General features: G+C 38.4%; 1 protein-coding gene, 1 long non-coding RNA gene and 1 pseudogene across 7 annotated transcripts in view; all 3 read right to left on the bottom strand.

Moving 5' to 3' along the window:
- Positions 1–1,151: 1,151 nt before the first annotated feature.
- On the bottom strand, positions 1,152–3,256 carry LOC111827863. Its single transcript, XR_002831609.1, has 2 exons — positions 2,776–3,256; positions 1,152–2,024 (listed from the first exon to the last, which is right to left on the bottom strand). It is a non-coding gene; the product is annotated as an uncharacterized LOC111827863 (long non-coding RNA).
- Positions 3,257–6,804: 3,548 nt separating this feature from the next.
- The window catches only part of TMED10 (transmembrane p24 trafficking protein 10), a 33,477-nt gene continuing 22,123 nt past the window's right edge, over positions 6,805–18,158 (bottom strand). For 3 of the 6 annotated variants that reach the window (XM_014464063.2, XM_014464064.2, XM_023762173.1), the window contains 3 exons: positions 17,592–17,665; positions 8,003–8,129; positions 6,808–7,558 (listed from right to left, as the gene is read on the bottom strand). In XM_014464063.2, the coding sequence (XP_014319549.1) occupies positions 7,437–7,558; positions 8,003–8,129; positions 17,592–17,665 (323 nt within the window). In that variant the 3' untranslated portion in view covers positions 6,808–7,436. Of the gene's footprint in view, positions 7,559–8,002; positions 8,130–17,591; positions 17,666–17,792; positions 17,935–18,158 lie in introns of all 6 variants that reach the window. The other 3 variants (XM_023762170.1, XM_023762172.1, XM_006098424.3) reach the window with 2 other exon arrangements.
- LOC106698799 lies at positions 15,438–16,998 on the bottom strand (annotated as a pseudogene).

The following is an 18,158-nucleotide window of genomic DNA, read 5'->3' as shown; positions in this document are numbered from 1 at the left end:
ATCAGTCAGGAGGGATATGGTTGTTGAGGTAAATGTGAGAGTCCAGGAGACACTTCCAGGTTTTTAACTAGGTGATAGTGATAGTGACAGCGAATTAGAGGAAGAAGCTCCAACCTGTTTGTCTCAGTGGATAGAGCATCGGCCTGCAGACTGAAGGATCCCAGGTTCGATTCCGGTCAAGGGCATGTACCTTGGTTGCAGGCAAATCCCCACTGGGGGGCAGGGGGGGGAGGGTGCAGGAGGCAGCTGGTCGATGTTTCTCTCTCATCAATGCTCCTAACTATCCCTCTCCCTTCCTCTCTGTAAAAAGAAATCAATAAAATATATTTTTAAAAAATTAGAGGAAGAAAATTGGTATAATGGGGTGAGGGCTAACTAATCATTTCACATTCCTCTGACCTCTACAGTTCATCAACATTCCTTTTAAAGTACCCTACACTCTGCATAGCATTGGGCCTGAATAGGAAAGTAAAGGGGTCTTCTGTCTCCTTTGACCTAGATCCAATGTTTCTGTTCTATTAGCGTACCAGCCTTTATAATGATGATTTGCTTACACTGTGCTTGCACTTAACTAAACCTTTTTCATATCCAGTCAATCTAAAGTAGCACAGCTCCATGGTTAGACCATTGGCCCGTGTACTGAAGGGTCTCAGGTTTGATTCTAGTCAAGGGCATGTCCCTCAGTTGTAGGCTCGATCCCTGGCCGAGGTTGGAATGCCTGCCAGAGGCAACCAATTGGTTCTCTCACATTGATGTTTCTCTCGGTCTCTCTCCCTCCCTTCCACTCTCTCTAAAAATCAAGGGAGAAAAAAATATTCTCAGGTGAGGGTTAACAAAAAAAAAATACATAAAGCACCACAGCCCTCCCACCAGATCACATCACTCCTTATTTTCTTCACAATACTTATCTATAAAATATTGATGTCTTGTTTATTATGTTTACTTTATTGGCTATCTTCATTCATTAGAATATAAGCTCCATGAAAGGATTTTGCACTCTTGTCCACAGCTATATACCATCAGTGCCTCGAAAAGTGCTTGATAATATAGGCTTAAAAATTATTTGTTGAGTATCATGTCGCTATTGTCTTGTATTCATATAACATTTTTTAACCTAAGTGCAAGACTGACTGATAACCCATTACATTTTATTTTGTTGGTTCCATTCCAGAATTCTTTATTATACAGATATTTTTTGAATTTTCAGTTTATTCATTCAACAAACACTGAGTACCAACTTGTGCCAGATGATGGGTTACAAGAGAGAACAAAATAAACATGGTCTCACAGTCCATGTACCAGACAGATAATGAAGTAATTATAAGGATAACTGTATATAAGTGATAGTGTTGTAAGACTTCTAGAAAGGCATTAGAAGGGGCATTTTTCCAAGACAAACTTAATGGGTTAGTGAAGGCTTCCTGTCAGTATTGGCTAAGCAAAGTAGTAAAATAATTCTGGGTAGAGACCATCCCAATTACCACCTCCTATTAATTAGAAGGCACTTTGAGGATGGGTATTGCTTATTTATTGAGTCTACTCCAGAGTTTAGCTTAACACATTAAACAGGATATTCAATAAATGTCTTCTTGAGTAAAAAGAATGGGAAAAAAAATCACTTAAAACCAGAAGTGTTGACTTTCACTTTAGAGAAACTGAATAGGGTTCAGCCAAAGCTTAAAGCTTCATTTTTCTGGCATCTCTGCAATGATAATTTCTATAATTTGGTTAGCTTGATATTATGCATTGTTCTACTTATAATGCACTAATATAAGCTTAACAGACAAATGTAAGCACTCATGCTCATTTCTTCTTCAAAATGGGTATAAATAAAACTAAGTTATCTGACCTTTGAATATTCATAAGTCCAGAAAAACTCAACATTCTAAAGGTATAACTGATTTTAAAGTGCCTTTGGTCAAAAACAGGTATTTCCATGTTATATTTTAACAAGTGAACAGTTAGGATGCTATATAGCAGAAGTTCTCACTTATGAATGCAGACCCCCAGGGGCCACAGAGTTACTGTAAAGATTAACGAAAAAAAAAGAATAAAGGATCTACCAAAGTACCAAGCAAAATCTATACCTCCATGATCTGATATGACAGCCACTAGCTACATGCAGCCATTGGACACCTGAAGTAGGACTAGTCTGAATGGAGAAGTGCTGTAGCTATCAAATGCATACTGGATTTCAAAGATTTTATATGAAAAAATAATATATCTCATTTATCATCTTAATATTGACTACACATTAAAATGCTAGTTTATGCCGAAACCGGTTTGGCTCAGTGGATAGAGCGTCAGCCTGCAGACTGAAAGGTCCCGGGTTCGATTCCGGTCAAGGGCATGTACCTGGGTTGGAGGCGGCTGATCGATGTTTCTCTCTCATCGATGTTTCTGACTCTCTGTCTCTCTCCCTTCCTCTCTGTAAAAAATCAATAAAATATATTTAAAAAATAAATAAATAAAATGCTAGTTTGGATATATTAAACTAAACACATTAATTTTACTTTTTTAATGGGGCACTACAAATTTAAAATTATACATGGGGCTCATGTGGGACACCACTGTAGCAGAGTGAATAATTTGCAAAAAGTACTACCATTTAACAAGTATATGATACTTTTCAGACTATTAAATTTAAATTCGTTGATAAGGTCTGCTGTATGTATTATGTTCTCTAAAAGTAAAACTTCAGTGAGAAAGAAGACATTTCTGATGTTAAATTACTTATACTCAGATATTGGGAACCACTACTTTGTATAAACTCACTGGCAAATTACCCATTTTTCTGGGTACTGGAAGTGGAGGGTCAGCCAGTGAGCATGCAAAGCACTTCAGGTTGCTCTTGGAAAGAAGCTTTATGAAAACCTAGAGGCCCGATACACGGAATTCTTGCAAGGGGCTCGGCCCTTGCAGCCCCGGCTTCGTCCTGAAGGTTGTCCCGATGGTCGTTCCACTGTTCAGCCGTCCGGTCTAATTAGCATATTACAATTTTATTATTATAGATGTTCAACTGCAAATAAAAGGAGAAAATGGCCTTTACTTGCTGGAGTGAGGTTTTGCATAGATGTGATGGGCCAAAATAAGCAAGTTCTGAGGGGTTCTAAATAGGAGAGGTATTTTAAGGAAGGAGGGCAAGGTGAAGGTTCTCTATAGCAGGGGTGGGAACATCCAGCCCATGGGCCATATAAGGCCTGTGAAATCATTTGTTTTGGCTCTGCCAAGGCATTAGGGGTGAGTTAATTAAATATTTGATAAAATATAGCAGGCTAGTTTTTACATTGATAATTTTGTATGGCCCTTGAATGATGTTATATCCAAATGGGCCCAGACGGTGTAGCTCAGTGGTTATGCATCGACCTATGAACCAGGAGGTCACAGTTCGATTTCTGGTCAGGGCACATGCCTAGGTTACGGGCTTGATCTCCAGTGGAGGGCTTGCAGGAGGCAGCTGATCAATGATTCTCTCTCATCATTGATGTTTCTCTCTCTCTCCCTCTCCCTTCCTCTCTGAAATCAATAAAAACATATTTTTAAAAATCCAAATGGCCGGCCGAAACCGGTTTGGCTCAGTGGATGGAGCTTCGGCCTGCGGAGTGAAGGGTCCCGGGTTCGATTCTGGTCAGGGGCATGTACCTGGGTTGCGGGCACATCCCCAGTGGGGGATGTGCAGGAGGCAGCTGATCGATGTTTCTAACTATCTCTCTCCCTTGCTCTCTGTAAAAAATCAAAATTATATTAAAAAAAACAAAAACAAGAAAACAAAAAAATAAACAAACAAAAAAAATCCAAATGGCTCTTGGCAGAATAAAGGTTCCCCACTCCTACTCTAAAGGAATTAATTCCAGTAGCAGTTTCTAAAAGAGAGAATGCCTGGCTTTCAGAACCCTATTTGGTCTTTCTGAAGATGTATAATTATTTTCATATACATTTATAATTTATATATAAAATATAATAAACTTTTGCTAGCTCACATAAACTGGAGTAAATTATGGATAATTATATTTTTTCTTTACTTTATCACATATAACTTGCCATATGTTAAAACTAAGGAATGTGGAGGAATACTGCCAATCCAAACAAAGAGGTACTCAAGAGTAACAGCAGAAAAATACACCTACAATGGTTTCTGCTAGCCTTTATTTGAGAAAATTTACACAAAAATCCCCATCCAACACAAGTGAATCTGTATAAATCCAGCATGCTTCTTTCCACTCAACAAACAGAAAAATGGCTTATGACAATGGTGTAACAAAGCTTACTTAAACCACATCACTCTCATCTATATTTTATACAACCTGTTGAAAAATAGGTTCAAAACGGAGAAAACAGATAACATCCTCATTTTAAAATCTAATTTGCTCTTGCACTAGCCTTTTATCGAAGGCAAATAAATTTACTTTTTTGATAACATCAAGGTGTAATACCAATGAACTTTAAACCAAAAATACAAATGTTCTCGTTGGTAGTTTTGGCATGAGTAAAAGGAAAGGACATGAAAGAATTTTAGTTTCATAAATCACATTTGGGAACAAAAACATCAGCAAAATCAAATATTTGCCTATTCTATTTTCTTTGATATTTTGTCAGAGCAGAGTACTATAACCAAGTAGCTTTCATTGCTTGTAAAAAGAGGAAAGGCACCAGTCAGAAATATGAAAGCATATCTTATTAGACCAATGGTATAAAACTTCACCTTTAAACGTCTAAGGAAATCTTAACCCACAAATTTGGTCATTCTCTTCACTTGGATGTATCTTCTGTCGTTTAGTAATGTAATATCACAGATTTTCTCTACATCTGCTGCCTTTATGACAAGGATTCCGCTGCCAGGTCCTCAAAAGTAGTTCCTATCACTACTTAACAGCAGATGGCGATGTTGCACAAATTAATGAACCACTTTTATGCCACACCAGAGAAATTCATACATACATGGAGTCAAAGGGGAGGGGGGGGGGGAGGTTTTTGGGTTCACAATAGCTGAAATATTAACAGAACTGCCTGAGATTTTAACAACATAACTCACTCCCTCTTCCATCTTTGGACTTTATCCAGGTCATCACAGCAGTGTTCTCTGTTAATTCTAACATGCTGCTGCTTAACTGCAAGCTGCATGGCCCTAAGTCCTGTAATTCTTGCCACTGCGATTAGACAAGCCCTGTAACAACTGTTAGCAAGGTTTTAAAAAGAGATTACAGAAAGGATGAACTCCTAGCTCCTTTCCTGGGAGAAGTGGGGAAAATTTCAAGTGATAGTATTTTTCATAATTGTTTACAAACATGGTCATTTGTATCCACATTCTCTATTTATATCAGTATTGGCCTTTAGGTACCTCATACGCATAGTGATTCTTGGCTTTGCTTTCACAACATGTATTCTCAAGTATTTTCTGTATTCATGATGATCCTTCCAGTGTTGTTGTTTTTTAATATATCATATGTCTCAGGGGGACATATAAGGTCAGGGATTAAATCACTGGCTGGTCATGTAAGAAGATTTGGTAAATTTTCTAATTTTTTCCTTGGTACATGTTATGTTAAAAATTCAAGCAACCACATATCTGACAAAGGAGCCATATGTAGGCTATATAAGGAATGCTCAAAAGTCATTAGTATAAAGAATAATCTAATTAGAAAATGGGCAAAGAACACGAACAGATATTTCACTGAGGAAGATATATATGGCAAATAAGCTCATGAAAAGATGTCCAACATCATTAGCCATTAGAAAAATGCAAGTAAAATCATAATGAGGTCTCATTACATACATTTATCAGAATGACTAAAATAAAAATAACAGCAAATACCAGTGAGGATGTGGAGAAACCTGATTGGTCATACATTGCTGGTGGGAACATAAATAAAATGGTACTCACTCTAGAAAAAGAGTAGGGTGGTTTCTTAAAAAAATTAAACATGCTTACCATACAACCCAGGATTGCCCTCGAGAGCATTTATCGCAGAGAAATGAAAATTTATGTTCACATAAAAACCTGTACATGAATGTTCACAGAAGATTAGTAATGGCCAAAAACTGAAAATGACCCCGATGTCCTTCAATGGGTAAATGGATAAACAAACTGTGGTACATCAATACCATGAAATACTACTACACAATAAAAAGGAACCAACTATTGATCCATGCAACAACTTGCATGGACATTAAGGGCATTATGCTGAGTGAAAAAAGTTAATCTCACCCTGGCTGGTATCGCTCAATGGTTAGAATGTCAGCCCACGCACGAAGGGTTGTGGGTTTGATTCCTGGTCAAGGGCATGTACCTGGGTCGCAGGTTTGATCCCTGGCCCCAGTTGGGGCACATGTGGGAGGCAACCAATCGAGGTGTCTCACTCACATCAATGTTTCTCTCTTTCCCCCTCCTTCCATCCCTTCCATGCTCTCTAAAATCATTGGAAAAAATATCCTCAGGTGAGGAAAAAAACAAACAAAAAAGTTAATCTGGAAAGATTACATACTATATAATTCCATTTATATCAGCAGCTGCCAACCGGTGGTCCTCGGACCACTGGTGGTCCGTGAGGTCCGAAAGGTTGGTGACCGCTGATTTATATAACATTCTTGAAATGACAAAATTAGAGAGATGGAGAACAGATTAGTGGTTGCCAGAGGTTGGGGCTTGGGAGTAAGGAAGGGAGGTGGCTGTAGCTATAAAAGGGTAGCAAGGGATCCCTGTGAGGGAACTGTTTTGCATTTTGTGATGGTGGTCACATGAATTTACATATGTAATAAAACTGCATAGAACTAAACACACATAACTACACAAAAAGGAAATTCAAGCAGTTGAGCACAAATGTTTTAATTCTCTAAAATGAAAAATTTTAAAAAGAGTTATCTATAGTTCAAAGCTCATTTCTATGAGGTGTCACATCCATCACCCTTTTATGAGACATAAAATTAAGAAAGGATACCTCCAGAAGCTACCTAAACATTTCAGCTAATGGTTAAGATAAAGTTAAGGATGTTTTCACACAGAAATCCAAAGAGGACAATGAGAATAAAACAAGTTTCACATGGTCATTCAAATCTTGGTAAAGGAAGTAGAGTGGAAGCCCGAGCTGGTGAGCAAGTGGGAGAAGGAAAGAAAACATGGTTTAAACAGATCACATGAGGAAACCCAGTACAAATGCTGGCTTTGGCATTATCTAGGTAACCCCTATTTTTTGTCACAGGTGACTCTATTAAGTCCTATTGTTGCAAAACCAGTCCAAATCCTATCAAGTTAAAAAGAAGTCCCTCAATGACTTGTTGGGTGTAGGTGGTAACCCATGTCCTCCCACACCAAGAGACATCAGTTCTGGCAAGAAGTTCCAACGTGCCTTTATGGTGCTGTTGATAGGGTGCCTTAGGCCAGGCACGTCCCAGTGATGTTCTGCTGGCTGAGATACAAGGTGGGAGGAGAGTAGGCCTTATTACTCAATCAACTTCTTGGCCTTGAAGAAGCGGCGAAGGTAGAAGACCTGCCAAGTGGCTAGTCCAATGAGACAGAACATTGAAAAGATGCTGAAGTATAGGACCCGAGTGTTTGTTGATTCTAAAAAAATCAAAACAAAAACATTGTAAATGTAATGAAATGAGGCTCAGCAGGCTAAACGATGGCCAGGGAGGAAAGGCAATTAATTAACTTCACTTTGTCCCTAGGCCTAAAAGTAGGATTTCAGTTAGCTTTTTCTTAAATTTTCATTATTCTATATATAAATGTTAAAATTTGCAAAGATTAGTCCTATCAATTTGATACATGGTAAGCAAACTGAGAATATGGTCAACTACATATGGAAGTGATTTCTATTTCCTTGAAAATCTAACAAGGCTCATTTACCTGTAGCAGCAACACTGAAGTTAGCAATTACCTTTCCACACACCACCCCTCTCCCCACCCTTGGCAAAACGGAGAAAAGGGTACACCAGAATTTAAAGTCTGGTGATCTGATTCCTTTATGGTTCTCTTATTGAGAAACAAGAGCTGCCCTCCCCTCACCATTGGTATCGCGCATCTCCTCCTCTCGCTTCTTCATGTAGGCAAAATCATTAACGATAGATTCTGACAGGTCTTCTAGACGTCGTAGCTCTACCTCTAAAGGTTTGAGCTTCTCAACTTTTGCAATCTGGAAAAGAAAGGAATCATGAACCCACTCCCTGAAAAAATCGCTCTGGTCAAGAACACAAGACAACGAGTCTTTTAAAATATTTCACCAAACTTAAAAACTCTTCGATCATTCTAAAGTGAGCACTTCTTCCCTTCCCTACAAATGTTTATGTTTCCATCTCAGACTTTTTTATACTTTAATTTTGATGAAAACCTCAGAAGTATTATAATGTGGTAGGCTATAAAGTAAGATATACTATTTTCGCAAGATTTCTGACTTTAATTAAGTACTTTACCCTTCCAATCATGTCTATGAAATAAACAATATTATTAGCATAGTAAGTGTGAGTCAAAATATTAGTCAAATGTGTTTTTAGAAGAAAAACCAAGTTCCCAATAGGGAATGCACAGGAATGAGAGAGTAGGCATAACTATAGCATTAAGATAATTAACCCAGACTACAAAATTAGAGAATTCTGGTTTGCTCATTTAAATGCCACAATTTTAGATTTAGTGGTCCAGAGCCCAGATGAATCCTAAGTCTGCTAAAAAAAAATTGTTATTTTTTGATTGATTTCAGAGAGGAAGGGAGAGGGAGAGAGAGATAGAAACATCAATGATGAGAGAGAATCATTGATCGGTGCCTCTTGCACACCCCCCACTGGGGATCCAGCCCGCAATCCGGGCATGTGCCCTTGGCCATAATCGAACTAGGGATCCTTCAGTCGGCGGGCCGATGCTCTATCTACTGGGCCAAACCGGCTAGGGCTTCATTTGTTTTTAGAATGACACTGCTTGTTATAAAAAGAAATCTTCAGGGACTTCCTGGTAGACTAAAGAATGAGGAATGTGAGAAAGAAATGAACTATCTTCCCTTCTCAACCTAGACATCTGAAATCCCCAAGATTTGACAAAAGCAAGGATTCTGTTATTCTAATTGTTTTTCTTATCAATTTTTAAATTACCATTTGCTTTAAAATGGGGATACTCTGATCTTAAAACTCAATACCAGCTGCTCTTAAATTTTTCTATATAAAGAATTCTTTAAAAATTCTTTTTCTACATCTGCTGCTTTACTCCCTATTCAATGTACATTATATCTAGAACTCCTTACTTTTTCTTCTCTCTTGTCCAATTTGCCTTCCTTGTTCTTTTTCTCTGTTAAATGTTAATAGCTGTTAATATGGAATGCATGGGAAGAGTTTAAGAGTGTTCTAATGTTCCCTTGCATATCTGTAATCTTCACTTAACTAGAAAACTGCTGTTAAGATAAGGATATAAAAATTGAGTTGATATTTAAGGTACTTAAAATGTAGTGATAGATTTGCAATGACCCACCTAAGTTGTCTTTTACTGGATGTACATTGTTTTACATTTGTAAAATGTTTGCTAGAGTTAATGGTGTGACTGACAGCTGCAGAACAGATCTAGGCTAACTGGGTATAAGATCTAACTCTCCTAGCCGAAACCCCAAATGCCAGGTTTTGCCATTAACATAGAATATATGTCTGCTGATTGATTTCATCCAGAGCTACAGAGCAAGGAAAATTCCCCAGGAAAAAGATACCAATACAAGAGACATATAATAAGCTGAACCTTAATCTGTTTACCATTTTGTTTTCCCTCCTGGTCTACAGTTCCCTCTCCAAAGCTTCCTGAATGAGATAGTATAAAAGCAATGGCGTGATACTTCTTTAGAGATAAATGATTTAAAGTTCCCTAAATAGTAACTTGCTAAAAGAACTGGAAGAGAAACTATGGCTGTGCCTCTGCCAGCTGAAAATAATACCTGTAAAAATTACTCCGAAGACTACGTCTAAGCTCCTCCCCCACTGTGTGTGTGTGTGTGTGTGTGTGTGTGTGTGTGTGTGTGTGTGTGTTAAATGGCAATAGCCCACGGTATAAAACCTGAAATGGATGATGGAATTTATTTTGGTATTGAGGTTGCTTTTGTAGTTTAGAGCCCAAAAAACCTGTCCCCAATGCTGTTCCTTTCTGGTGTTTCATTTATTTTTTAGTTGTACAAGCAACACCTAAATATATTCTCCTGCTAAAGAATTTAAAATATTCAGAAGCAAAGGAAACAAAAACGGCAACTCCACTTTCATAGATCCTCAATTCTCACATCCACATATTCCCTCTCAGTGGTAACCATGATTATGAACTTGGTGTACACCTTTCCAGACCTTGTTAGAAGATACACACTATTTATGCTTTTGTATGAACATAAATGTGCACAGAAAAATGTAATTTAAAACCATTTACAAATAGGATCATAATGTATGTATACACGGTTGTACTTGCTTTTCTTTTCCCCACTTAGGATCTTTCCAAAAACTCCAGTGCTTGGGATTCACCTCCCTCTTAACTGCTGCACAGTATTCCATACTGCATCCAGGCCCTTGTCTATTTAACTGATTTCCCAACCCCTTTTCTAGTAGAGGTCCTACTGAAGACTCTATTCATAACCAAACAGCCCAGTTCCTATCATCCAAGTCAATTTTATTACCTCAATGAAATCCCTACTCAATCCTGTCCTTAATTCCAGTAAATTATTTTTAGACTTCTATGGGTGGGATAAAGGTCTCTTTTCCTAAAAAAACCTCTCTGCCTAATAACTACCTTTATTCTTTTTTTTTATTATTATTGATTTTTTACAGAGAAGAAGGGAGAGGGATAGAGAGCCAGAAACATCGATGAGAGAGATCGATCAGCTGCCTCCTGCACGCCCCCCACTGGGGATGTGCCTGCAACCAAGGTACATGCCCTTGACCGGAATCGAACCTGGGACCCTTCGGTCCGCAGGCCGATGCTCTATCCACTGAGCCAAACCGGTTCGGCTACCTTTATTCTTATATTAATTTAATATCTGGGAAGCTTAAAGAATCTAAATATTGAAAACCAACTTGCTATTTCAATCATCTAACATGGATACTCAATAGGAAAATCCAACAATGATATATATTTGTATGCTTAATCTAAACCTAGAAATCAAAACAAATATAAAGAGGGTTTTTTTTTGGGTTTTGTACATTTAAGACCCTAACAACAATGCTTTTTTTAGTGCTTACTGTGTGCAAGGCACCCAATTAAATTATGACCTCTGCTCCTCAGAAGCCCACAGGCTGGTGGAGAGGCTCACATAAAAAGCTGTAACCGTAATATAGGGCATTACATATTAACTTCTACAACAAAGGCACACATTAAAAGTGGAACAGGAATAAAGTAGCATGAGATTATATAGCTGAAAGAGTAAAGGAAAACTTAATAGAAGTGGGGAGTTGGGTCTCACAAGTTGTGTAGAGTTTGAAAAAAGATGAGAAGGAAAGACATTCAAGGCTGAGGGGAACCTGCAAATCAAAACACAGAGGGAGAAAAGTGTAGGCCATGCTTAAAAGACCATGAGTGGTCTAATGTGCATGGATGTGCATGTGTATGCATGCACTCATGTTAATACACACATGTGCTAAGGAGATGGTGGTGGGTAATAGCAAATATAAGTTTCAAAAGTTAGGTTGGAGCTAAGATGATGAAGAAGGTAGCATAATGAATTAAACCTATTAGTATATACCCAGGATGTGATGTGATATGTATTTTAGAGCGTGTAACCTCACTTAATCCTCATAACCCTATACAAGGTGAATATTATTATCCTTAAATTTTTCACATGAAAAAATTAAGGCTCAGAGTATTAAATAACTTTCCCAAGATCTCAGAACCTCATGGAGCTGAAATTGGAATCCATGTCTGACTTTACATTGTATTCGGTAGGCACTGAAATTTGATGAAGAAAACCCGATGACCACACTAAGTGTTTTCTGGATCAAAGGTGAAGTGAATGAGCTGTATTAGGTCACAAGGATCTGGGTAGTTGTCCAGTTTATTAGTCAAATTTCCTAGGTTTCAGGCTGTTATTCTAATTTTTACAGACTAAGAGAATAAAATTTTAAAACAAATTACCACAAGTATTCTCAGAAAAACCCTCTTTGCTTGCCCAGGACTAAGCATTCAATGAATATCATCAATACTTAATATCATAGTCAGTACAAGCTAACAAAAAACGTCTATCAAAATCCCCACTGACTTCTGTGCTCTTCTAAAAATCTGTTTAATGTTAAAAATATCTGTAGGAATGTTAAATTATACATGTTTCATGAAGGCAGACCATTTTTCTAGTGTATCTTCTCTCTTCCACAGCTGGAAGGATGGTATGTCTTTTGCCAACAGCTTGCTAAGAGCAAGGCCTATTTTATTTGACAGTGTGGACCATAGGTTTTCCACTAGGGGGTAGCATTCCCTTTGCAGGCTGCTCTAGCTGTTAAGTAATCAAAAAAATATTAGTACAAGGGACTTCATTTTACAAATGAGGAAACTAAAGATATTACAAAGTTACTAAGTCCTTTGGGTAGAAGACTACGACTAGCAGATCCATGGTCTTTTGACTTACTACCCATGATTACCAAAGCATTTATTTAGCATCAAAACTGCAAAGCTCTGCTGTAAAATGCAAGTAAAACCAAATCCCTGACCTGCAAAAATATACACTTAGTATATTCAAACCCTACCTATCTTTCAAACCTTAATCATGAAGACTCCTTTAGCCATTCCTGTCCACACTGATTCCCTCTTCCCTAAAGCCCTACAGAACTTACACTAGCCAAACAATTAAGATTCAATCATACATTGTCATATTTACATTGTTTTTATTTTTATCCTTTCCCCCTACACTAGTTTGGCCCTGAACTCAAGGAAATTTTTAAAATGTATACTTTGTATAGACCCACACACCTGATACATGGCAAACACTTGTAAATTGCCTGTTCTGACCATTCTATGAATTCTTCAAAGGAGCCAACTTTCTCATAGCAGGTAAGTGCAGCTGGTCCCCTGAAGCAAGCGTTTCCTGAATGCTGAGCACTCTACATCTACTTTCAGGAGGCCCACTGTCTAGGAGAAAGCTCTCACTATCACACTCATTGGTAGTGTTTGGAAATGTTACAAGTTATAAAGTCTTTCCCTACATATCTACAACACCTCCAAAATAACTATAAAACTACTCTTTTTAACCCATTCCAAATCTTGCACTCCTCAAATGATAATTTGAATCTGAAGAGTACAGTTATATGCAATTGTACCAAAGAAAGGTGTTAACTCTAAAAAAACTGCTTCATAAAAACACATGTGAAACCAGCCTCTAGATCAGGGGTGGGGAACCTTTTTCTGCCAAGGGCCATTTGGATATTTGTAACATCATTCGAGGGCCATACAAAATTATCATCTTAAAAATTAGCCTGCTCTATTTGGTCAAACATTTAATTAACTCACCCCCAATGCCTTGCAGGGCCAGACCAAATGATTTCGTGGGTCTTATATGGCCTGAGGGCTGGATGTTCCCCACCCTGGTCTAGAGAATCATTGGATTATTTTCCTTGGTGGAGCACCGAGACTCAAAAGAGAAGCTTCTTGTGGTAAGCCAAATTCAGTCAAATTACTTTGCTACCTCCACATCCACTACCACAGCCACTGAAAATTTGAGAAGCACGGCAATAAATTTGAATAGCATCCAGTTTAACACAATGAAGATAAAGAAGACAGAATCACAGTCAAGGACAAGTCTACTTGCATGTGGGGTATGTGAATCACAGGCCTCTTCACAGAAGCTGAAAAGGTCAACGTGCCAAAATAAGTCCAGATAATACTGCCAAACTTAGGACTAAATGAAATTTATTAAGATCTTATTTACTCTCTCGTAGCCATTTGGCAGTTTCCAGAAAGGGTAGGAGAAGGAAGCTTTTAAAATCTACTGAATTGACTATGCGTCAGGTGCCTTACCCATGTTATTTCATTTAACTTATATCAACAAAGGGATTTTGGTTCTAATACACAGAACCAGAGTTCCTCCTTCCTGAGGGCATTCAGAAAAATAGACATTCTGGAAAGTAAGTCTTCAGCTGTTGCTCCAATGAGGGAAACTGTTTTTTTGGTGTATCTGTTGATAGCAAATGACTAAAAGAACCCATGGGCAAAACAGGGTTTATTTTGTAAATCATCACCCAAAAATATGTTTTGTTAAAAAATTGATTTTTAGAGAGAAAGGAAGAGAGCCCCAGCTAGTGTGGCTCAGTGGATTTAGTGTCATCCCATGCACCAAGAGGTCATTGGTTTGATTCCTGGTCAGGGTACATGACCAGGCTGTGGGCTCATTCCCAGTGGGGGACATGCATGAAGCAACTGATTAATGATTCTTTCTCATCATTGATGTTTCTATCTCTCTCTCCCCCTTCACTTCCTTTCTGAAATCAATAAAAACATATTGAAAAAAATAAAATAAATACTGATGCCAAAGGGCCCAAATCCACTGGAGACAAAGCCTCTCCATTATCTCAAGGGCCTAAAATTAAATGTCTCAAAACCTCTACACATGCTCAGTGCTCCCTGGTAATTAACCAAGGAACAAGTGGTTCTAGTGTCCATTTTCTTGTCACAGTCATTAGCCCAGAGACAACTAACAGCTATATCTAAGCAAAGTTCAAGGGAGCCTAGCCATACATTGAGAAAAGGACTGGTCTTTGGCTTGTGTCCTAACTACTTCTCCTCTTCCATCTCAATTTGATCTGCCTTTTTTTTTGGGGGGGGGGGGGGGGGGGCGGCGGTGACGTTGCCAAAGAAAGCAGTGGGAGTTTTTTTGGTTAAGAAACAGAATTTAGAGCTATGTTGTAACCATGTGCGTAAAGAAAAGCTTAGGACGTGCCAGACTTCCACATCAGGAAACGGCGCAAAGGAAGAGCTGTGGTTTGCTTTCTGCTAGGGATTCCCCTCTTGGGTTACGCAAAAGGTCAGGAAAGATAATGAATGGCTCTTTCCCGGTGTCAACCAAGTCCAAGGATAATGGAAATTCTAGGAGGTATAGGGGTTCAAAAGTGCTATATGCCAGTGATGTCCATTATTCTATATATGCCAGTTTACATTATTCTATATGTAAACTCACAATACCATCTGTTTTAGAGAACAAGGTAAGTCTAATGAAGTGGCCCATTTAATATATACCACCTAATGATAGCCTTCCCATGGGGGGAGAGGGGAAGTTACAAGAGATAAAATCCCACATAGGAATTCAATGAATGCTTGCTTACAGAATGGTCTGAGTTTGAGGATACAGCAGCAATAACCAAAACCTGAAAATCATTTTACCTATTCTTCCACCTCATAATAACTATAACTTTTTATTATTGTTTTATAACTTACAACAGCACTCTAACATATGTAATCTTAAATATAAATAAGATTCTTCTAAATCATGAAAGTTTAAAAGGATTTTTCACTTTACTTTTTTTTGGGCATGGTTCTTTTCAGTTTATTGCATGTATGAGTTAAATTAGTCCAAGTTAAAAGCAGACCCCAAACGGTTACATTATATAAGCTGTGAGGTTTTTTTTAACTTGTGACAAGGGAGAGAAGGGAAATTCTACCCATTGCAAGGAAATCCTCACTTTAGTTTCAGAGAGGCAAGAGCACTTAAAACCCATGAAACTTCAGCTGGTGGTCTTTAGCCAGACCGATCTCTACTAGGAACTGGTGGATGTTCTTGCGCTGGTCATCTTGTAGCTGAATTACTTCTCCATATTCTGGATGCTCAATTACAGTACCATTGCAGACAAATTTCTTCTTAAACACCTTCACTAGTTTCTTTTGATTGCAATCATCAGAGATCCCTTGGACAGTAGGAAGGGTCTTCCTGCTACTTCTCTGTTAAATTTTTATATGGATATAATCCTCAGTGCCGGCAGAAAGCAGATCATCACCTTTACTTGCATCAGCAAAGGAATTGAAAGAGTGTAGGTTCTGGTTAGCGAACATTCGATAATACCATAGGATGATTCCTTTACCTCTGGCACATAGAAAGGTGGGTGGGTGGAGGGATCTGGTGGGGGCAGAGCTTCAGGAAGCGAGGTGAGGCTCAAAGGGAGTCCTTGGTGGCAGCAAATCAGTGACTGGGGTCTCTCTGTACTCTAAGTTCATCAAAGAGTCTCTCTTGCTTTGTTTCTTTTAACTAAACTAGCTTAGAGACAGAAACAAGCAAATCAAAGTCTCTATCGGGAATCGTCTTCCATTCACTACTGCATACTTGCTCCTGTTTACCGCCTACACATAACTCGATCTAGTTTTGTTCAGTTGAACACTTGAACTAGGAAAAAGAGAAAAGATCTGAAGACCTGCAACTGTTGTACTACTACTTCCTGTTGCAGAATCAGTCACTTCCAATCTTCTTCCATTTTAGGATATTCTGTTCCAAATCCTGATGAAAGCTAGAGCAATTTTCTGGTTCCATCCCTCCTAGAAAATTCTCTTAAATCACTTAAAGCAACTTAGCCTGTTTATTTTAGTTTACATTCTTCAAAAGCTATTTATATTTCCTGTACCCCACCTCTTCTTCATGCCCACAGATACTGTTTGTAAAGACTCTGATCTGGGTAAAAATACTCTTATCTTACTGTAAAGATCAATCCTCCATTCTTAAATAGTTCTTGTGGTTTTTCAAAGGTGCTCTTGATTTGAAGAACCATTTTGTGCTGCCCCCAAAGTCTCTCGTAATAGAGATGAAAAAGGTTCCCCTTCCCCTTGCTTTATACACACCTCTACTTCCCTACTACCCAAATAAATGTCAGTTTTTATTCTCTATAATACTTCTGTCAGCAAAAATTTCTCATTATCACTACTCCTAGTCCCTTGCAGTTTTTTCTTCCATATTTCTCTCTTCCTTAGTCTGAAATAATTTTACCTAAAAGCTACTTATGGCTATTGTTGTTTTTCAAATGTAGCACAGTTGCTCAAGTCTAAACAGTGCTGAATCCATCCCTAGATATAAGGTGAGGCAATAGAAGGTTTACAGTAGTTTTTATGAAAAATACAGTAATCAATAAATAATGGGGGCACTCGGGGCAGTGTGGAAGGGTCAGTGGGGGGAAAAGGAGACATCTGTAATACTTTCAACAATAAAGATAAATTAAAAATAAATAATAATAAAGAAGAAACTCTGTTTCGGGTACGCACAACTACTTTTGTCCCACCCTGTATAGAGTTGTCAGTCTGGGAATAAAAGCCTTAGCTTTTAAAAACAAATCACTTTTCTTAACCTTGGACATTAACATTTAAATAAATTCCAGCTTTTAAAAATTATAAATATATATATCTATTTGCTGCCTCAAGAGTGCTAATGGCATATGCTTGAGTGTTTATCACACCAACATTGCTATGGGACAGCTGGTTTAGTTAGTCATTTGGCTGACGACACAGCTAGATTTATTGTTTAGGGCTGTTAATACAACTTTTTGTATCAGTAAAATTGTAGCTTGGCTGTCACATGACTGCTGAGAAAACCATAACCTTCTGGTCAAAGCACAGCCTGTTGGCCTGAATAGGTCACAGAAACCTCACGGCCCAGCACACGACTGCCTCCTCTGGCTGTTACAGTGGGACATACCTCTTCATAATTTTTCGCCTCCACTCCATGCTTCATGTCTAGGATCACGAGTTGGTCAGGTAACCGCCCTGTTCCTGAGAAAGAAATCAAAGGATTCATTGTGCGGAATATTTAAAATTCCGGGAAATCACCCACCCAGCCTCCCTCTCCCTAAACCTCCCCCCTCAATAGAGGGAAACAGCCGCAAACTCCTCCCCCTACTCAGCTGCAGAAAATTCCTGGCTCTGGCTAAAATCACAAGCATTCCAGACAAAGCCTCTGTCTGTGCGGGGTGCCGGAAAGCAAATAGAACATGCTGCTGCCAAACATCTCTAAGCAGGCAGGACAGATACTGCAGCTGGAACTACAGAGGAATAGAAAGAAGGAGAGAAAACACGTAGGCTTATTGGGCTAGGAAATAAAAGTCAAAATAGTATAAAACAGAGTGGCATATATAGACCAACAGGTAATGGGGACCAACTTAGGTTGAAAAAATACATTTCCACACCTGAAAAGGTTGTCCTGTCAAATTTTGAGAAAAGGATTTTTGGGCATATACTAAGCTTGGATTTACTTAATATAAACTAG

This window comes from Myotis lucifugus, unplaced genomic scaffold (genome assembly GCF_000147115.1).
Source record: "Myotis lucifugus unplaced genomic scaffold, Myoluc2.0 scaffold_235, whole genome shotgun sequence".
NCBI classification, from domain to species: Eukaryota; Metazoa; Chordata; class Mammalia; order Chiroptera; family Vespertilionidae; genus Myotis; species Myotis lucifugus.
This window is presented reverse-complemented; position numbering and strand designations above follow the sequence as displayed.